We start from the raw sequence: 23173 nt of genomic DNA, 5'->3' as shown, positions 1-23173 counted from the left end.
AGAAAAGCATTTTTAATTAAAAATGTTCGTGGATGAGGACACTGTTAAACGCAGAGAGCGAAGTGCAGTGCCCTCGGTCTAAAGTTACAAATTAGAACATTTACTACAAAGAAGAAAAATAAAATTAGATAATATTTAATTGAAGCTTTGAAATCACATGGGTCACTAAACCGAAAATGACCTTTATGTCTCCGTGCACATGTAAACCTGAAAACGTGCGCAATTTAAAATACGGTAATTGATAGATCATAACAGTATACAAATTACATAAAAAAATCAGCAAAATTCTTTTTATAAATAGGATTTTTAAACGGTTTATTGTCAATTATTAGTCCCATTGCCCCTATTTTTTATTTCCAATATTGAAATTAAAATTAACCCCTGCTGATAGCTTATGTAGACGAGACGTTTTAATTCCCCGCGTATATATATGGTATACATTATTTTCTTAATCATATACTTCATCGTCGTTATGGGCTGCGTAGGCGACATTTTCAGTCCATCCTTCGTCTTCCCCAGTATGATATATGCTGGCTAAATTTGATTGGCTAATGACAACTTCATCTGTGTGCTGATTGGTCAAATCCTCTCACCCTTGGGTAACATACGAGACGTTATCTCCTCTCCTTCGGGTCTTTGGGTTGATGTCTTTAGCATTCTCTGCATTAGCATTAAACCAGGTTTACGTTGAGTCTCCAGCACAAAACGTTTTAAATGTGGGTTAAAAAAACCTTTTCGAAAACTTAATGCAAAACAGTGTTAACAAAATATTTCGCAAAATAAGTTACTATAATATTTTGACAACATCTTTTAAAATGTAGAGTTTTTTTAATAAAACGTTTTCAAACGTCTCCATGACCTTTATAAAACCCGACATTTAAATATAATTAAAATGCTTTGAATAAAACCAAAACGCATTTATTACACGTTTATAACCTTTTAAGAACTATTTTGTGTTTGCTGAGTTTTATGGAACATAAGGCCAGGTTAAATAAAATTAAAAAACATGTTTCACGTCCGGGTTTTTGAAAAGAAAAAGAAGGAAGAGGGGACTTTCTATTTTTTTAAATCGCAAAATCGGTGTAAATACCCATGATTAGAGCTGTTTTAGCGTACATAGAAATGCCTGTTGTTCTTTGGCCCCCTGTAATATAACAAAACCTTCCAAAAGTGTTTCTTGTATATTAGCAAGGCTAGACAAAGCATCTCTACTTCCTAGACATATTTTTGGAAAAGTTATAACTGAATTTCAAAAATGAAAATATAATTGAAGAAACCTCAAAAAAGGAAGCGGGAGGGGTCGTGAAACATGTTTATTTTTTTAAATTTATGATCTTAATTTTCGACACAGGGGATGTAGATTTCAAATGGAGTGGCTCACTGACGATTTGAAATTCACATTCAGCATGTGGACGATTAAGGTCATGACTTCCATTGATAGTGTGTGGATTTCAACTGGAATAGCCCATTAGGATGAGTTGTAGCATTCATTATCAAGTTGAAGCGTTGTGTTGTCCTTTCGACTGAGACGAAATGAAAAGAAAAATGAATTGTTGATGAAACAGGTCCGAGCCAATATTAGACAGATGCTTTATGGCAAAACTATTGTATCATTCTAATTTATGTCTTACTGGTAAAATAAGTTTTTGACGTATAATCAATTCTTCAAAAACATTCCATGATTTCACAAATTATTTAAATATATGTAGCACAATATATAATTAAATAAACACATCGATCGTATTTAAAAGGGAAAAATGGCGATCAAACCAATAAAAAGACATTATCGGAAATACCAGCCAGTAAGGAGTGAATTGGATTCACTTCCACGGCACTATTGTACGTGGGCAATCGTCATTCTGTGTCCATACAAATTTTTTGTTTTGTTATTTGAATGCAGATGGATGTTGATGCAGTTCCTATTGTCAATATTGTCTCATGGTTTCTCATAGTGACGAAATGCTGATTACTATAAACCACCCGTTAATGTCCAAAGACTGCATAATGACGTTGTGGTATTTTGACCAGAGAAAAGCCATTTTAATAGCAACAATTAACAATCATTTTACTTACCGATATACTTATTAACGAAATATATCACAACTGTTAACTGTTAATGAACACTGCTATACCCAATGTGATTCCTACAATTAGACCTGTGTGTGTTAAAACAAAGCACAATTATTACGATGAAATAAACATGATACAACATTTAGATACATTCATATTTATTATCAATTTTTCAACCACGTGACCATCGGAACACAAGTCATTTGTTACATAGATCAATTTTAATATAAAAAACGCTTTCAAAGGGAAAGCCTGCTTCAGTCGAAAAGGCGTCGTGGTTAGATTTAGGTGAACTTTATCATAAACAACTGGGAAATTGATCAGAGAATGTTTTGTTATTATCGTGATTTCGATCAATTTTAGCCAACTTTAGTTAGCAGCCGATTCATGCACATGAGTGACAATTATTCCAAATTTTGGTTGATAACTTGACGCCAAATAGAGCCAAAGGTTTTGGTGTCCTAGTTATTTAAAAAAATGTAGTTGGACATATCCCATATGCTCCTTCTGGCGATAACTTTGACAGTAGGCGATATCAAGGTGTTTACAAAAAGAAAAGCAGGCCAGTGACTATTTTCTCTGTTGCTTCAAAGATTTTAGAGAAAGCAGTTGTTACTCAATTGAACAATTACTTGGTTGAAAATAAGCTTCTTTATCGATTCCAGTCTGGTTTTAGGGGATCACACTCAAACGAAACCTGCCTCATTCATTTGCAACATCATATAAGAAAGCAAAGAGCCTCCGGTTACTACACAGGGATGATCTTATTGGACATCCAGAAGGCGTTTGACAGTGTAGACCACCAAATTTTGTGCAATAATGTAAAATCAACGCCTTGGTTCCATTCTTATCTTTCTGATAGAAAGTAGATTGTTGACATAAATAGGGTTGAGTCTGATCCCCTTAACATGTGACGTACCTTAGGGCAGTATAGGGCCTCTTTTATTATGTTAATAATGTGCCAAACTCTGTTGATTGTTTACTATTACAATTATGCGGATGATAATGCCCTGATGTGGTCGGACAAAATTGGACAAAGACCCAGACAAAATTGGTAAGAATCTTAGCACTTCTCTGCAAAGTTGTAATACATGGTTCATATGGGCAAAACTGAACTCATTCTATTTGGATTCAAAGTTTTTTTTCTGAGAACAACAACAGTATACGTTCTGTGCATTGAGAGCGTTTACAGTTCCTTCTCTCAAAGGAGGCACATCTCATTTCATGACGTCAACTTTCTTCTAGGTCAAATCTGTCTCGTTCGAAGGAACTCACCGCTTAAGTTGGTTTTTCGGAATATCAATTTTAAACGTCTTATTTTCTCAAAAAATGGAGTCATTTTCATTGTCTTCATAATATTAGCTTGCCAATGATATAATGTTGTCCGAGCAATATATATGACCTTTAAAGAAAGGGCTATCCTTGGCATGGTGCTATGAGTTATGTATGTAAAAATTTGTATGTTTATAATATTATGTAGTTTTACCTCAGAAAGTGCAATATCATATTTGTAATGTATATTCATTTTTTAACAAGAATCAAATCAAATCAAATCTATCATGATCCAAGTCTTTATTAAAGCCATATTATAACATTTGCTGAGGAGAAGGCCCTCAATCGTTTTCAAAATTTTGTTTTTTACATGATTATATTGTACTTAATTAAACTAACATATCCTGGAAAAATCAAGACTATGGGTGCTGTTTTGTCATAATCCGAGATTTTGAATAAAACGCCGGATTCGGCGTTTTATTATTACGATGGAAATATTAGTCGAACGCGTACACGATATTGACAACACAGTACGTGCATTGCGTGTGGGACGGATATACACATTCAAAGGTTAGTACCGTATTAAACACAACCGACGGAGTGATACACATTGGTGACATCGGCGCTGGTAGTAAATTCAAATTTTCTTTGCTTTACCTCGGTTGTTTGGCTCAAAATTAAAAGGGGACATATCTGATAATAAAAGCTAACATTTTATGGCAAAGAAATACTTATCTATTTTGAATGAAAATGTTATAACATGGCTTTAAGTCGGAGAATAAGTCTACAGAAGTGGGCAGGGTCACTGATTCTTACAATACCGTTTTCTCGCTGCCTTAAGGGCTATAAGACTCGGGATATTCGACGAAGAAAATATGATCAACAATTATTCTTAATTCAATCATTTTAAATAATCTCTATATTCTTATGAATGTACCCCACCGTCAAATTGGAGTATGGCATCAGTGGTCCAACACTTAGTTGGATTCATTCATTCCTGGACGGACGTCGACGAAAGCAGGCAGTTTCAGTCAATGGCAGCCACTTCAGTTGGGAAGATGTTACCTCCGGCCTGCCTCAGGCGTCAGTCTTGGGCCCAATGCTATTTTTACTTTATATTAATGACATCAATCAGCATCTTCGCGGATGACAGTATAATTTACAAGGAAATAAAAGACCCATCTGATGACACAAATTTACAAAATGACCAAAATAACGAAGGCATATTATATTGAATATATACAGCGGCCCTTAAATGGTATTTTGTATTTCGCCTTGTTTTACTTCGTTTCGTTTCATCGAATACCGTATAATAATAATTTAAAAAAAGCCTCATTATCAGGGTACTACTTACCGATGGATTGCAGAACGTTGGCAGCTGGGGAATCACTTGCAGGTGTGGTTGGTTCGAGGGCTGGTTCGATACCTTTTATACAGTAACTGTCATGTGGCAACCATCCGTCGGGCTCATCAGCCATTTCACACTTATCAAAACGAGTGCACCTGTAACGCAGCAGATGAAAAAGAAGAGAGAAGAAAGAAGGAAGAACAAAGAAAAATATCAACAAACAAACATACAGTAGTTATATAGTAAAAGTTCTCGAAGTGATATTCTGAAGTAAAACGCCCATCCAGGAAACACAAAACGTTTTCGAAATATTTTCAAAAAGGTACACTAAAGTTCCGAGTTTTAAAAGTTGCCACAAAACATAATAACCATGGTAACATAATGTTATGTAAGTGTTGACAAAAGATAAAACGGTAACGATATAATAATTGTAGAATAATATTTTGATATTTTATAAACATCTTTGACTTTGATATAGATTTTTTTCCTAATCTTTTTAATAATCGGGCATTTAAAAGTGCTTTAAACGTTTAAACAGCTCGACGTCTAAGCATAAATGAAATATTCATGGTATATTGTTTTGCCAGTGACATCCCGATTGGTCATTATTTTTTTAATGCACGGAAGCGCCTATACAAATGTGCCATCTTCAAAGTACCTGTTGCCTTGCACACACCATCCACAGTACGGGTCCCCATTCAGCATTATACAATCATCGCAGGTTTTGTACGCACCACAATTGGACACTTTTAGTTTGATCACCTTTGTCAAAAATAAGACATTGAAAATAGTTATTGCACTATTGAAATTGAAATTTTGAGAATATATCATCATCATCATCATCATCATCATCATCATCATCATCATCATCATCATCATCATTTTATCGAGTTAGTGAGATTTTATAGAGCAGAGCTGCACGAACATGACAAAGCAATATGTTCAGCTTTACATAAAACAATCAGTAACATTTATCCGAAGTCGCTTAAAAATCGTTGATAAATCGGGAGAATACCCTTTTACCATTTTCGTTCAAGAAATATCGACATAATGTGAAGAAATGGAAAGGTTACGTCCATCTTTGAAATCGCGTCCCCTATTGAATTTGAATTCCTTATGTCATGTATGTCCGGGCATAACGAATTGAGATTGGTCTCTTCACATGAAAACTCAGCGTTTAGCCATACCAATGGAATAGTGTAATTTTAGGGTGCTGGATCTGTGAATTTCAAAGGAGTAGATCACGAGGGGATGGGGATTAATTCCCCAATATTTTGATACGGGAAGGTGGTCCATACAATCATTCCCCCTGTACTGGGTTTATGACCAAATTAACCTCAAATATTTGATAATTTTAGCCTAAAAAGTGGCAATGGTGGCGCTCTTCGCGCGAATTTGTTCCACTTTTGCGTCACATTTGTACCAGTACGCTACTGCTGTGAATGTTCTTTAATTGTTAAAGGGATGGTTGAACCTGATGAGACACCGACTGTATGAATACAATCGGTGTTACGGAAATTGAAATACGAACCTTTTGTTCCGTCAGCAGAGTAACATGTTCTTGTTCACCATCAAGATGTGCATCTCTTAAAACTTGCCCTGTTGGACTGGAAGGACTGCTTACAAACAATCTCTCATACTCGCTGCCTTCATCTGCTCTAACAATGTGAGTCTGAGATTCAAAAGATAAGGTTCATACCCATGACATTTCAAAATATGTGATCATGGATTGCTACACAACATAAATTGCATTATTATTAGACACGTGAAAAAACATTTTATTAAAAGCGGAAGTTTTCGATATACAATGAGTCTTATTGATGGGAACCTTTCACATACTGTGCAAGATTGTGTGAAAAGTTGTGTGAAAAGTAAAGTGTTGGGTAATAATGGACAGACCATTGCAGATTATGAGTTATTTTGCAAAAGCACAGAAGCACGTAAAACATATGAGCAAATCACTCAATATTGCATCGAAAAAAAGGTTAGAAATGCAATAAAGTAAGAAGTAACGCCTTATGGGGCAACCTGAAAATCCGAAAACAATGAAAAATACAACGCGTGCACCATAGGTTAATCTAAAATTGTATTAAGGGGGTACTACACCCCTGGCCAATTTTGTGCCTATTTTTGCATTTTTCTCCAAAATTATAGCGCATTGGTGACAGGTAATATATGTATATTATAGGGGCAAAGACTACAACTACTGCACTGAAAATTCAGCAACTCAAGGCAAGTAGTTCTTGATTTATTGATCAAATATTGGTTTTCCCTCATTTTTGACTGTAACGCCACAACTGTGGTCTGTGCTGAAATAAAATTTCCAGTGCAATAGTTGTAGTCCTTGCCCCTATAATATACATATCTTACTTGTCACCAATGCGCTATAATTTTTGAGAAAAATGCAAAAATAGGCATAAAATTTGGCAGGTGTAGTACCCCTTAAATAAAAGAGCTTGTAAATCGTTGAAACCAATTCAATTCCATGCCATGGGTAAAAAAGAGCATGGGCCTAAGTGACTATAAATTTGGGACACCACAACAATGGTTTACAAAATTAGAATGATACATCTCCCAATAATGGCATTCATTGTAACCGTTATTTATTAAGTTACATTTTTTTACTTCCTAAAAATTTAATCGAAAAACCTTTCGGAGATCCTAATCTTCACTAGATCAACCCTTATGGGAATTATGATCAATATTGTACCATAGATACTACTCGTAACTTAAAACTTAGATATTTTTAGTATCTATGCTTAAAAGAACTTGATGTGCATCAATGTTCAAATATCAACGTCACCATCGCACACCGACACCGCCTGGCTAATAATTATTTGGTGCAGCAGAGACACTAAAATGAATACACGGGATCGATACACGTGAATTGCTATGCACGATTTTGATATCAGACGAAAATCTTCGGATACCGGGTTAGAAAATGATGAATATCTCCCGTAAATGAATTTTTCTCAAGAAACCAGATGTGGTCTCATACACTTGAAAATACGTGTTGAACAGATATGATGGTCGCTAGAATGCGCTTTGAAAATTGGCCGTGCGCTTTGAACTCAAAATCGGACCAAAACTCTAGGCAGTATAAAAGTCGATGACCATTGAATTCAATGGGGTATACAAGCTTATTCACGCACAACCAAGATCAATTACCCGGCTATTGTGAGTAGCCTTAGTCATGTCCCTCGACTAATTATTCGTCTCAAAGAGCTTCAAAGGTCTGAACCAAATGGCCAATCGTGGTTGTGGATTCAACCTACCATGGCGATTTCTGCCATGAAGATATAGGGTCGATGACACTGTGCATCGTATGTAGCTTATCAGGTTATGTGTCACCGAAAAGTTACAGACTTGAAATCAACACCCGGATACTGATTAATAACAATAAAATATTGACATATTTTATCTGTGTGCAGAAGATTACGTCAGTCACCTCTTGATCCCAAACTCTGTCATGTCTGTTAGGTTTGATATCATAAAATAAAATGCTGCAAAGTAGCCTTTAGACTCATTAAGATTCCTAATTTGAGAATTAATCGATAATAATTATGATATGGCAATGAGTGGTTCAACAAATTTAAAAATAATAACTGAGTCAGTTATATATGTCTTGACCTGCTACTGGCAAACAAATTATCAAACCAAATTATTTACGATCAAATTATCAAATTATTTTCTATTTTTTATTTTATTTCACTCAATTTACTTGTTATACTTTTATAAATTGTTTGCAGTTGAATGAAATCAATATAATTATGCACTACTCTACAGCTCCACTGTCCCCAAAACCCCGGATATTTAGCGTGATCGCCAAAAAAAAATCGACCTAAAATTCAGCGCAGTAGATGTAGACTTCTTCTTTTAGACCAAATGCTGATTAAAGTTAAAATACTTGTGACAAAAGTATTAATGTTGTTTTAAACAATAGATGTTGTACACGTGTATACCAAATAATATATTATTTGTTTCTGCAACATTGCTACTTTAATCATTTTTACCTTTACAAGTTTCCCATCCGTTGTTCCTACAAATGCTATAGTGTGGCTTCTATGTGTAGTTGTAATGATAGAAGACGGTATGATGTCTAACCATTCAATAACAGCAGTAGATTTTAGGGGGTTGAATTCATCTGCATTTGCCCAGTTGTACGCATTACATTGCTGTCCAATAGCCTGGTCACGAGTAATCGCCTTTGATAAAGGTAACATAAAGTACGTGAGTATCCAATTGTTTGTTTTTTAATTTAAGGTCTTCCGAATAGTTTCGTTATGTATTTCATTTCAATGTTATGTAGGAATGGGGTGTGTAAGGGGGATGGCTTCTCACAGAAGCGAGACCCCTCACACACACACACCCGACACCCACCCTCACCCCACACTCCTACCTCTTTGAACATATATACATTTATACGCATTACCGTATTTCCGAGGATCTGAAAAATTACAAATGTCCTTGTGTATTATGTGTTGTCATGCTGCCAAGTCTTCAAAACATCGCTTAACGCTTTAGACGTTAGCGATCAAGGGGTAGTAGTAGGGTATAATCAATATGACCCCAGTTTTAGACGACTTCCGTTTCGAGGAATCGTGTCTATATAATCATAAGCGTGTCTATATAATCATCGTCGTACACAAGGTCCTCGTTCTGTCGTTCAGTTGGGAACCTAGGACGTAATGCTAGGCAAACGCCCACACACACCCACCCCAACCCCCACCCAACGGAAAACGTACACACATATATAAACATACAGACTAACAACGAAAACAATACATAGTTGAAGTAAATGATGGTGGTATTTATTTACACTATTTCCAAGGCATTGAGTACCCTCCAGATATTCCAAGCGATAGTCAGCTGCTTCTCGTAGACATCCATGGATACCATCAATGAACTTTTCCTCTATGTCCTCCAACTTGAAGATACACAGAGCCGATTGGCTACTGGGTATATTACCATCTTCACCTTGATTCTTAGCAAATACTCCATAAAAGACATCATCACCAGTATTAAGACCTAAGGATGCAGCAAGATCAGCTCCTGCTGGACCTACATATGCAGCTTGTACTAGATTGTACTTGTTTGTTGGGGAGGCACCTTGGCACTCTAGAGTTATTTCTGCATACGACCCAAAGTCAAAATTTTGACACACTCTATTGATTTTTGAGACATAGATTTTGTCTTCACGTGTGGTAAAGTCTGGTCTCTGCGAAGTCACGAAATATGTATAATGTGTTGAGCTAGCTTTGTGTTCATTAACAAATCCATACACATAATTAATCAAAAAAGGTGTATTGGGGTACTTGGCTATGTACAACAAAATCGTAGCATCTCTTTCCGTGTTGAAAATAAGATCACTTGTTAAAGATGCTCTATATGTCCTCCTGGATAAGGGTGTAACGTCCCCTGCCTGATACCTATTTTCGTCATACGTCGCGGCTACATAGAGTGTGTCAACTCCGCCATTCACCGGTCCCGGTGCAATAACAGCCTCTGTAGAAAGCTTTCCTGATGCAACAACTACCGAGTCATCACCCCTTACAGGTGTAGCAATACTGTTTAGCGATCTTATCTGACATGTCCCTTTTATGTCTGCACCAGAGTTAGCTCCAATACTTTCACTGCCACATGTTACTAGCATGCTCCCGCGATTATCCACAAGTAAAATTTTATTATAATTTAACGGACAAGAATCGTCCCCACACGATACAGCAGTATCAACAGTTTCTTGTCTTTCAAAATCTGCAGATAATCTGTATAATCTATCTCCTCCTCCAATGTAAATACTGCCAGTTTCATTGTGAACGGCGAGTCTCGTGAATTCAAGATTCAGGTTTGGATTTGAGAATGATAGAGTCTGATAATACGGCAATGCTAGGCCATGCGACAGATAGGAATGCAATAATATAACAAGAATAGATACAAGTACTCCTGACGAGGCAGACGATCTACGGGTAGCTATCTGGTTTTCCATTTTTATTGTCAGCGGCAGTCAATCGGCAGTAGACGTGCATTTCTTGTAATACAAGTCCATACAATCCAAACATACGATTATCATATATAGTTTTTCGAGTGGGAAATACCCAATGCCAACATCACCTCTTCCCTGTATTCCAATTTGACGCAAATATACACATGATTTATATTGTACAAATACACTGATATATAATTCACAAAAAAAGATATGACAAATTAATGATAATTATGCAAAGTATAGTCCTAATATGATTGGACTTTGGATATATATATTTAAAAAAAGATATTTAAGATATATCAGCCATCATGTGGTTTTTAGTAGGTCTTAGTGAAGCAACGTACTGATAATTGCATTATAATATGTGTGTGTGGGGGTGTGTGTGTTGGGGGTGTTGGCAGGGGGGGTATAATATACAACATGTTTTATTCATATTATATTGATCAAAGTATGTCAATAACGTACTACGTTAAATTACAACATGCATAATCTGCAATAAACATAATCTGCAATAAAACACACTGAAACATGTCGATATTCGGTAGATTAATAAATCTTTATTTTGATTAAAAGAAACATCATCATTGATAGTCAAAATAGAAATAATTAAAATATATGTCGGCATTTATACAGTGCCGTTTCAATTTTTCCAAAGCGTTTACATTTATTTCGCTGTCGCTAGAATACCTCAAATCAATGCAGCAATTAATTAACTATTGTTTTATTAGTACTGATGCACTCAGAAGTATATGATGCATAATAACCTCGTGCAAATGCTCGTCACGTCAAGATGATCGCACTTGCCTTTGAGTTATTGCATTTAGGTCTCGAGCCTAACCCCTCGACCAAAATGCGATAATCCACGGCGCAGTGCGATTATCTTGACTAATGCAGTGGACTTATATACCACCTCTGTGCAATATCAACTGAAAACGCACGCAATTTAGCGTGTATGAGCTGCGCCATTTTCTCAAGCAATGGTGACGTGGTATCTGAGTATTCAGTAAAATTGTATGAGTAGAGTTTTTGTTATAATCAAAAATATGTTGACAATTTCGATTTTTCCATAGACGCCTGTACTTATTTTTTTAGTTAAAAAGGGCTTTTAAACGGTTTACTTCTCAACAGTTAGTCTCTTTTTATTTACTATATTGGAATTAAAATTCCATGACGGGATCTATCATACACTATATCACAAATCCGCATATAACTATTTTTAAAAGCTTATACAATGCGCTACGTGCGGTGCGTAGCGCCGACCTTCACTTTATAATCTTTTATACAAACATGTTCAGAACGGATTGACCCCCTGCTGATAGCTTATGATTTTCCCGCGTATACATGGTATACAATATTTCCCACCCACCCTTCTTGATCATTCTACTTCATCAGCACTGTGAGTATGAGCTGCGTATAGGCGACATTTTCAGTTCCTCAGTATGATATTCACGGGCTAAATTTGGTTGGCTATAGGCAAATCCATCTGTGTTCTGATTGGTCAAATCCTTAACACTGGTTTACATACGCGACGTTGTTAGCCCAGCCTTCCTTCTCTCCTTCGTGTCTTTTGCCCCCGGAGGGGGTTCTTCCTGGTTGAAGGTATACGGGGATGTGCCACGGTTTTGGGGTACCTTTTCAGCGATTTTGGTATATCGACGGGTGGGTTTTCAGTGGAGACCAATGCGCCCAATTGGGCGCATTTTGGAAAAAGTGCACTCATTTCGTCTACGGATGAACTTTAGCAAAATTACCCTCGATTAGAGAAAAGCGAGGGTAATAAATTTTGTTCCACTGGCTTCATTTTCCGATATTGAATTTCATAATTTGATCTCATATACCTCGACACCTGCTGATGTTTGACCTTTGGCATGTCAACACATTCCTGGTGCTCTGGAGGTCAGCTGGGCAGGCCAGTGGCATGACTGTAATGCCATTGATAAAGATAGTGGTTGAAAGTAGTCTCAGGGACGGAGGGCATAATATGGTGAACCATGTCCAGCTGGTTATGATGACAGGCTGACCAGTGTGTTTTTAAGACTACCTTTCATGCCCATGGCAATTGCCATGGCAACTAGCTGTCAAAGCTGAAAACACTTGAAAAAAGCATGAATTCAAAAGTTTTAAGGATATGTACACGAAATGTTAAAGCGCCTAATTTAATATGGCAAATTTGGGTGCTTTTTGGGTGCTTTTTCTTTAAAATTGGTATACTGATGGGTAGCAAAAACAGCAAAAAGTAGGTATAGAGAAAGTCAGCATCCGCAAATCTGCGTGGCACACCCCCGTACAAATTTTTTCGAAGAACCCCCCGGGCTTTTGCCCAGGTTCTTTGGTTCTCTGGGGTAGCATTAAATGAGGTTTGTGTTGATTCTCCAGCAGAAACCTTTAAATGTCAGGTTATATAAAGGGTATAAAACGTTTTAATTACATGCAAAACACACTTGATGCAAAACCCCGGGTGCAAAACATTTTAACATAATGTTATTTTAGTGTTAGATAACATACTATAACATTTTGACAAAATTTCAGAAATGAATTAAAATAGTTTTCATGACCTTTATATAGCCGGACATTTAAATGTTATAGATGTTTATAATGTTTTAGGTGTTTGCTGGGTCACACTTATGGAACATATGACCTTGACCTTGATCTCCAACGCAGGGGTGAAGCTTATAAATAGAGTGGCCCATTCAGCTAACCACCATTTGAAATTCACCCTCCACATGTGGACGATTAATGTCATGTCTTCCATTGGGAGTGTGTGGATTTCAACTGGAACAGCCCACTAGGATGAGTTGTTGCATTCATGATCAAGTTGAAGCGTTGTGTTGTCCTTTCAACTGAGACGAAATGGAAAAGAAAAATGAATTGTTGATGAAACAAGTCCGAGCCAATATTAGACAGATGCTTTATGGCAAAACTATTGTATCATTCTAATTTATGTCTTACTGGTGTAAAATAAGTTTTCGACGTGTCTTCAAGTTCAATTCTTCAATAACATTCCATGATTTCACAAATTATTCAAATATATGTAGCACAATATACAATTGAATAAATACAGCGATCGTGTTCTAAGGGGAAAAAGGTGGGCGGGCGAAAATACTGATCAAACCAATCAAAAGACATTATCAGAAATACCAGCAAATAAGGAATCGTCCATACAGGTGATTTTTTTACTTGTTGCAATCCTTTTAATTGATTATATACCAAACGCTAAACTTTTGTTATTTGAATGCAGAAGGACGTTGATGCAGTTCCTATTGTCAATATTGACATCATGCATGGTTTCTCATAGTGACGAAACGCTGATTACTACCCGTTGATGTCCAAATACTACATAAAACATTTGTGACGTTATGGTATTTTGACCAGAGAAAGGCCATTATATAGCACGTAATGCACTTAACTTTACAGGTTATAAGCACAATTTTGGTGGTTATTAGTACAGTTCAGATCAGTTTTATTTCACCAACTTCCAACCATACAAATAATTACAATGGTTATGAAAAGGTTTTTACAAACGCCGGATAAATCTTGTGAAAATGATGAGGATGCCACTGAGACACCTGGCGTGTTATTGTGGCAATATTTACAAGGTCAATATTTAATAATAACGAGATAAACAAAAATATAGAAAGATAATAAATACATTTGGACCTTGTGGGTAAGTATTCGATGATTTGTCCGTTTAAATTGAACAAACCACGAGGGTCTAAATCATGTACATAACATATTATGATATACAGGGGAAAGAAGAATTACGCATCGCACACTAGCACAATTAAACATTAATTTACAAATGGAAACATTACATGCATAGGCAGATATACCAGAGTAAAAACTCCGGACATACCTGCCTGTGCGGGGATAGTTTTTAGTTGTAAAATACGTTGAATACAGTATGTTTGTGAAACTCCAGGTGAAACTTGAAAAAAAAAACTTAAAAATTGAAGAACTTGTTTCAAACTAAAAAATTTATGCCTATGTTTTATATTTGTATTTTTCAATTAACCATCGTGATACTTACCGATATAATTATGATGAAATATATCCCAACTGTTAAGCAATGAACACTGCCATACCCAATGCGATTCCTACCAATAGACCTGTATGTGTTAAAACAAAGCACAATTATTACAATGAAATAAACATGATACCATATTTCAATTCATTCAATTGTATTATCAAATTTTTAACCATGTGGCACTCGGAACACATATAATTTTTTATAATGATCAATTTTTATTTTAAACAAAATTCTTTCAAAAGCAAAGCCTGCTTCAGTTGCAAAGGCGTCGTGCTTAAGGTGGTACTTGATCAATTTGTGATTATTTTTGCATTTTTTCTCAAAAAATTATAACACACTGGTAACAAAAGTTATGTAAATTATAGGGGCTATTCGCTACTTACACGGTTCCGCCATTATGCACTATGTGCGGGAGAGCCTCGAACTGGCAGCATACATGAAAGGAAGAATTATGTAACCTTACACAGAACGTTATGACTAGTTCAATTCCCATTCATGTATGCTGCCAGTTCGAGGCTCTCCCCGCACATAGTGCATAATGGCGGAACCGTGCAAGTAGCGAATGAATCCAGTTACTACACTGGAATTTAATTGAGTCAAGACAAGCGGTACGTTATTTATGATAAGAAAAGAGGTACCTCATATCTTAACATATATACACCACTTCAGTGAAGTAATCAGCGTGTGTTATCAGCGTGTAGTTATTTTTTCGAGAAAAATGCACAATTAGTCACAAATATCAGGGGGTGTAGTACCACCTTAAGTGAACTATATCATAATTATACAACAGGTAAATTGATCAGGTACTGTTTTGTTTATTATTATCAGCTATTATAATAGGTTTTCGATAAATTTTAGTCAACTTTATTCATGCACATGAGTGACATTAAATCGAAATGTTGGTTAAGTAGGCGCCAAAATATAGACGACAAGGTTTTTGGTGTCCTAGTTCATGAGTTAGGTGGACATATCTATGACGATATTAATCTTAGGCGATATCAAGGTGCTTATCATGTTTCAAATCTTTATTAAGCATACATAAGTGGGTGAAGTACATTGTGACAAAACAGGCTCACTGAATATTCTTCCGGTCTAATGTTTTTTTTTTCAAGTTTCACCTGGGGTTTCACAGTGTCTATACAGGCAAATTTGTTTTCGTACGAATTTGTATTGAAGGAATTCAATTAAAATGTTAATGTCGAATATTTGGTGGGAATATAATATCGATGTACGGATCAAACTTACTTAGAAGTATATAATATAAATATAGAAATAGAATGGGAATAGAGTAGATAATGAAGACTTGTTTACATTGAATATTCTACATCAGGCCCGGGCATCAGGCAGCGTCTGTAGCGGCCCTGAAATGATATTTTGCATTTCGACTCGTTACCTAGCTGGGGGGGGTGTTACACCCCCCAAGCTGGGTTCTGTTTTTCTATCCGATTCTTCTTTACCTAGCCGGGACACCGGCTAGGTCTTGTGATGCTATCGGATCTTTCTTCTGCTTCTTTCTTCTTTCTTCTGGCAACACATTTCAAAATGCTTCTTCTCCTACATGTTACATCCTACAATGACATCACTTGCACATATGCATCGGCTGTATCCAGTGTCTATAGGATATTCACAAATTTGGGGTCAAAGGTCATTAAGGGGTCATTTCCGGTATAAAACCAAATATCTTCAAAATGCTTCTTCTCCTACATGTTACATCCTACAATGACGTCACTTGTACATATGCATCGGCTATATCCAGTGCCTATAAATTATTCACAGAATTTGATTTGAGTCAAAGGTCATTAAGGGGGTCACTTCCGGTCTGAAAGCTAAAATATTCAAAAAAATCACTGTTTTTACAAATTACATAGCAGAGTGTTGTCATTAGCACACATGCATTGCTACCAGCCAGGGTCTTTGGGGTGTCTACAGTTTTGGGGTCAAAGGTCATTAAGGGGTCGCTTCCGGTCAAAAACCAAAAATCATCAAATATGTTAATTTTTTTAAATCTCAAAACGTAACCAGACCAGAGTTGCATAAACTTCATATATGCATTAATGTTACCCGATGTGTGCACGGTATTTTTATTTTTTTGGTCAAAGGTCATTTAGACGTCATTTCCGGTTTTAAGCTAAATAACTTCAAGAATTTTTATCCCCATAACTAAGCATATTAGATTTTTTTTTATTTAAACTGTAACAATGCATTTTCGTGGTGTATATGAGGTTTTTTTTGTATTGGGTCAAAGGTCATTAAGGAGGTCAAAACGTCAAATTTGCAAAAAAATCTTTAAAATTACGGAAAAGTAGCTGTATCTTAGCCTATGGATGGAAGACGGATAAAGCCCCTACATGCTACAGTGATGCACCATTAATGGTATGAGATGTCCATAAACTTTAAGACTGGCATTTCCGGCTCCGGCTAGGTCCAGATCTGTAACCAGATCTAGTTCTTTCTTCTTTCTTTCTTCTTCTGTCAACAAACTTTAAAATGCTTCTCCTCCTACATGTTACACCTTACAATTACGTAACTTGCACATATGTATTGGCTATATCCAGTGCCTATAGTGTCTAAACAGAATTGGGGTCAAAGGTCATTAAGGGGGCATTTCCGGTATTTAACCAAATATCTTCAAAATGCTTCTTCTGCCACATATTATATAGTACAATGATGTCATTTGCATATATGCATCGGCTGTACCATACGCCTATAACTTGCATACAGAATTGGGGTCAAAGGTCATTAAGGGGGTAAAATCTTACAATTGCATTATCTGGACATCTGTAAGGGCTATGGGGCTCAAACTTGGTTACAACAAATCTAATGACCAGGGGAACATTTTGCAGGGGTCAGGTCAAAGGTCATGCAGAGGTCAAATTTTAGAAATGCATTTCCCGGGGCTCAAACTTGGTGGTAACAAACTTAATGATCTGGGGAACATTTTGGAACGCTTTGCAGGGGTCAGGTCAAGGTTATCTGGGGTCAAATCTTATCATTTCATTTTCTTGATATCTGTAAGGGGTATGGGGCTCAAACTCAGTGACAACAAATCTCATGACCAGGGGAATATTTTGCAGGGGTCAGGTCAGGTCAAAGGTCATGTAGAGGTCAAATCATATATATGTATTTTCTGGACATATGTAAGGGGTACGGGCTCAAACTCGGTGACAACAAACTTGTGACCAGGGGAACATTTAGCAGGGGCCATCTTGGGTCAAATCTTAACATTGCATTTTCTGGACATCTGTAAGGAGTACGGGACTCAAACTCGGTGACAACAAACCTCATGACCAGGAAAACATTTTTGGAACATCTTGCAGGGGTCAGATACCTCCACAACACCAACACGCCCAGCTAGGTTTGTGGTCTATGACCACCATTTGCCACTAGTTTCACTTCGTTTCGTTTCATCGAATATGTTTAAAAGCCTCATAATCAGGGTATTACTTACCAATGGGTTGCAGAACGTTGGCTGCTCGGGAATCACTTGCAAGCGTGGTTGGTTCGGGGGTTGGTTCGGGTTCGGTGGTTGGTTCGATACAATCATGTGGAGACCATCCTTTAGGATCATCAGCCATTTCACACTCATCAAAACGAGTGCACCTGTAAAGAAGAAGATGACAAAGAAGAGAGAAGAAGAAAGGTGAAAGAAGAAAGAAAAGGAAAGAAAGAAGAACAATAGAGAGAAAAACAAACATACAGATACGATATTAAATTTTCGAAATGATACTCTGAAGTAAAACGCGCAACCCAGCAAACACAAAATGTTTTCGAAATATTTTTAAAAAGGCACACATAAGTTCCGGGTTTTAAAGGTTGCCACAAAACATAGTAACCATATGGTAACATAATATTAAGTGTTGACAAAAGATATTTATAAAACGTTAACAAAAATTATTGTAGAATAACATTTTGATATTTATTTCACAAATGTTTGAAAAATGTTTTTAAATCATTTTAAAAAGATATTTTTGTGTTTGTTGAAAATATATCTTTATAAAAATAACATTGTGTGTTATAATATGGAAACGATCTTCTTAATCATAATTTTGATTTGCTATCGATCAACACCGGTTTGAATTAGCATTTGTGACATGTTCCCACAAAAATTGATTAATATACTGTTTATTTCTCAGAATTGCATTAACACAGCTTAACAATAATTTCTAAAGAAATATGGGCAAAATGTGTCTTAAAAAATGCAAATAACAATATTTGTGTCATAATTTGGTCAATGGTACGTCAAAATTTGTAAATCGGGTCGTCGTCTTACCAAAATCTGGCAAGTAGGAACAAAATTTACGGTATTTTGCTTTGCCAGTGACATCCAGATTAATCATTAAACTTCTCACAGAAGCGATTATACAAATATTCAAAGTACCTGTTGCCTTGCACACACCATCCACAGTACGGGTCTCCATTCAGTATTACACATTCATCACAGGTTTTGTATACGTCACAATTGGATACATTTAGTTTGATCAGCTATATCAAAAATAAGACATTGAAAATAATTATTGCACTATTTTGAGAATATATCATCATCATCACCATCCTGCAATCTCATTGGTTCTTACCCGTGTGATATGACACGATATCACACGGGTCAGCGCGTGTGCATCAACGCGATACGCGTGCTCGCTATTTGAACCAATCGGAGGCGCATAGCAGCAACGGGACTGATCGATTTTAAGCCCTAGGTAGTTCTTTATAAAATGTAGGATTTAATTTGATTAAAATTGGTAATACTTATTATATTTCTATATGAATTGACGTGTTTACGAATGAGAATATAGGTATTGTTTTTAGCCGCTGTCGTGCATCTATCGTCTCATATAACACGGGCGACACATAATGATGTCGCCCGTGTTTTATGAGACGATAGATACACTCCAGGGGCTAAAACCAATACCTTTATTCTCTAAATATCACCACCGGATTCGTTCTCCATCTATCAAAGTCAGTTGAGTGACAAAGGCTTTACAAGAGTTAGCCTATTTACAGTAAGAAAGCTACATTCTAACCGTACCTTAACTTATAGGCCTATATCCAAACCATTTTCCCTATTAAACCCTAAAGGAAGGATTAGCTATAATCGTAGCTAATCAGAAATCCATCGAAGACCAAACAATCAGTAAGATCATCTGCATTCTCATAAAAATCGTTGAATACCTTTTCGACACAAAGAAAATTGGAAGATTACATCTGTCCTTATGCCCGGGCATATAGAATTATAAGATTGGTCTTTTGACATGAAAACACAGTGTATTATATAGGTATTCCATCTGCGAATGTCCCTTTCAAGTGATGTTTGAACCTGGTACTATCGATGTCACGGAGCAGCTTATTGAAAATTAAATTACGAACCTTTTGTTCCGTCAGCAGAGTAACATGTTCTTGGTCACCATCAAGATGTGCATCTCTTAAAACTTGCCCTGCTGGACTAGAAGCCGCTCCTAAAGAGAATCTCTCGTACTCTCTGCCTTCATCTGATTTAACAATGTGAGTCTGAAATTGAAAAGACACAGGTCATATACCAATGATATAAAAAATGCGAAATTCAAAATATGTGGTGATGGATTGCGATACAAACATACAAATTACATAATTATGAGACACACGATGAGTAGAAGCATTTGATTTGCTGTGAAAAATTAACATGATTATATTATGCATGCTTTGCTGGATATTGTGCGCGGAAGATTTCAATATATATTGCGGAATTGTGTGAATTCCAATGAATCTTATTGAGGGCAACTATTCACACATTGTTCAAGATTATGTGAAACTTTCGTAAAGTAATGTGTTGGGTAGTAATGGATAGACTATTCAAAAATCCGATTTTCGATAAATAATTACTTATTTAATTAGTCAATCAATTAGTTATCAATTAATAATGCACGTAAATGACCAATAAAATCTCGAAAAATAGCCATAAATTCGTCATTAGTCATGCAATTTCCTATTCTTTAAAAATATGTTGAAAAGATGTTGATGTGAATTGATATAACTATTCGTTTAACATTATAAATGCATAATTTCAGCATTATTTTCCTTGAATAGAAAATTATATCTTATACATGTTATATGACTAATTTTAGTTAGTCGAAAATGAGTCACATTAGACCTTTTTAACAGTGCATTAGTAAGAAATGTCTTAACATGCTTAATAACAAATGCTCAATGCTTAATGACAAAAGTTGAAATACTTCTGACAAAATTATTACTGTCGCTTTAAACAATATATGCTGTGCACGCGCTTACCAAATAATATATACATTATTGTTTCTGCAACCTGGCTACTTCAATGATTTTAAACAATGGGAAAATATTTGAAAATATCCGTGTTTACCTTTACAAGTTGCCCATCAGTTGTTCCTACAAATGCTATAGTGTGACTTCTATGTGTAGTTGTAATGATGGAAGACGGTATGATATCCGACCATTCAATAACAGCAGTAGATTCTAATGGGTTGAATTCATCTGCATTTGCCCAGTTCTGCGCACTACATTGTTGTCCGATAGCCTGCTCACGAGTAACCATCTTTGATATAAAGTAAAATAGAGTATCCAAGCGTTTGAAACTTGATCTTTTATCAATTCTAGGTGTTCAAAATATTAAAATATTATGATTTCAATTACATAGGAGTGAAGGTGTGGGGTGTATGGGTTTTTTCTTACAGAGGAACCGATCACGGCTGATTACAGAGGAACCGATCACGGCTGATTTTACATGATTTTAACCAAATTAAAAAAAAAATCTCCAGATCGCAAACAGGGTTTTAGAGGACGATCGAGGGGGTAATACACGGCATAATTAATAGGTTTTAGAGGACTTCTGTTTCGAGGACGCGTGTCTATATAGGTTATCGTCGTACACGAGGTCCTCATTGTGTCGTTCACTTGGGGTTCTTGAAAGTAATGCTAGGCAAGTGCCCCCCCCCACTCCCCAAACCCTACACCCAACAGCCCACGTCCACACACATACAAACAACGAAAACACTATATTGTTGAAGTAAATGATGGTGGTTTTACTTACGCTATTTCCAAGGCATTGAGTACCCGCCAGATAACGCAAACGATAGTCACCTGCTTCGCGTAGACATCCATGGATACCATCAATGAACTTTTCCCCTATGTCCTCCAACTTGAAGATGCACAGAGCCGATTTGTTGCTGGGTATATTGCCATCTTCACCCTGATTCTTAGCAAACACTCCATACATGACATCATCACCAGCATTAAGACCTAAAGTTGCAGCGAGATCAGCTCCAGCTGGACCAACATAAGCAGCTTGTACAAGGTTATACATGTACTTGTTTGTAGGGGAGGCACCTTGGCAACCTAGAGTTATTTCTGCATGCGAACGAAAGTCAAAATTTTGACACACTCTATTGATTTTTGAGACATAGGTTTTGTCTTGACGTGTGGTAAAGTCTGGTCTCTGCGAAGTCACAAAATATGTATAATGTGATGAGCTAGCTTTGTGTTCATTAACAAATCCATACACATAATTAATCAAAAAGGGTGTGGCGGGGTACTTGGCTAAGTCCAACAAAATGGTAGCATATCTTTCCGTGTTGAAAATAAGATCACTTGCCTGGGATGCTGCGTAGCTCCTCCTGGACATTGGTTTAACGTCCCCATACCTATTCTCGTCATATGTCGCGGCTACATAGAGTGTGTCAACACCGCCATTCTCCGGTCCTGGTGCAATAACAGCCTCCGTAGAAAGCTTTCCTGATGCAACAACTACCGAGTCATCATCCCTCAAAGGTGTAGCAATACTGTTTAGCGATCTTATCTGACATGTCCCTTTTCTGTCTGCACCAGAGTTTGCTCCAATACTTTCACTACCGCATGTTACTAACATGCTTCTGCGATCATCCACAAGTAAAATTTTATTATAATTTAACGGACAAGAATCTTCTCCACACGATACATCTGTATCAACAGATTCTTGTGGCTCAAAATCTGCCGATAATCTGTATAATTTATCTGCTCCTCCGATGTAAATACTGCCAGTTTCATTGTGAACGGCGATTCTCGTGAATTCAAGACTCTGGTTTGGATTTGAGAATGATAGCGTCTGATAATCCTGTAATTCTAGGCCATGCGACAGATAGGAATGCAATAATATAACAAGAATAGATACAAGCACTCTTGACGAGGCAGACGATCTACATGTTGTGATCCGGTTTTCCATTTTTATTGTCAGCGGCAGTCAATCTGCAGTATCTTTAAACTTGCATTTCTTGTCATATAATATTAGACCAAATCAAACGATCATATATAGTGTCACGAATAGGAAATACCCAAGGCCAACATCATCTCTTCCCTGTCTTTCAAGTTCACGCAAATATACACAACAAATACACTCATAATTCACAACAAATGAATTATTATTTGATACAAACTGTAGGCTTAGTATGATTGGACAATGTTTTAACACGTTTACTAATAGGACAGCAAT

General features: G+C 36.5%; 2 protein-coding genes and 1 long non-coding RNA gene across 5 annotated transcripts; all 3 read right to left on the bottom strand.

The window, feature by feature from the left end:
- Positions 1 to 1417: 1417 nt before the first annotated feature.
- On the bottom strand, positions 1418 to 22914 carry LOC140166484 (plexin-A4-like). 3 transcript variants are annotated; one of them, XM_072189965.1, is made up of 7 exons: positions 21740 to 22914; positions 21053 to 21244; positions 20068 to 20208; positions 19082 to 19185; positions 18152 to 18303; positions 14704 to 14782; positions 1418 to 1523 (listed from the first exon to the last, which is right to left on the bottom strand). In XM_072189965.1, the coding sequence occupies exons 1-6, from the start codon at positions 22904 to 22906 to the stop codon at positions 14736 to 14738; spliced, it is 1803 nt and encodes a 600-aa protein (XP_072046066.1). In that variant the 5' UTR covers positions 22907 to 22914; the 3' UTR covers positions 1418 to 1523; positions 14704 to 14735. The 3 variants fall into 3 exon arrangements, with proteins under 3 accessions (XP_072046066.1, XP_072046064.1, XP_072046065.1); XM_072189963.1 differs by lacking the exon at positions 1418 to 1523 and adding an exon at positions 11598 to 13516; XM_072189964.1 differs by lacking the exon at positions 1418 to 1523 and adding an exon at positions 11598 to 13013.
- LOC140165441 (uncharacterized) lies at positions 4722 to 6355 on the bottom strand. The gene is made up of 3 exons (XR_011860720.1): positions 6222 to 6355; positions 5349 to 5452; positions 4722 to 4845 (listed from the first exon to the last, which is right to left on the bottom strand). It is a non-coding gene; the product is annotated as an uncharacterized lncRNA (long non-coding RNA).
- On the bottom strand, positions 8038 to 10701 carry LOC140166939 (plexin-A4-like). Its single transcript, XM_072190423.1, has 3 exons — positions 9510 to 10701; positions 8704 to 8895; positions 8038 to 8076 (listed from the first exon to the last, which is right to left on the bottom strand). Exons 1-3 carry the CDS (start codon positions 10674 to 10676, stop codon positions 8038 to 8040), a joined length of 1398 nt encoding a protein of 465 aa, XP_072046524.1. The 5' UTR covers positions 10677 to 10701.
- Positions 22915 to 23173: the final 259 nt, after the last annotated feature.

The sequence above is a fragment of the Amphiura filiformis genome, chromosome 12 (assembly GCF_039555335.1).
Source record: "Amphiura filiformis chromosome 12, Afil_fr2py, whole genome shotgun sequence".
Classification (NCBI taxonomy): Eukaryota; Metazoa; Echinodermata; class Ophiuroidea; order Amphilepidida; family Amphiuridae; genus Amphiura; species Amphiura filiformis.
Note: the sequence above shows the minus strand (reverse complement) of the source record. Positions and strands in the feature narration are given on the sequence as shown.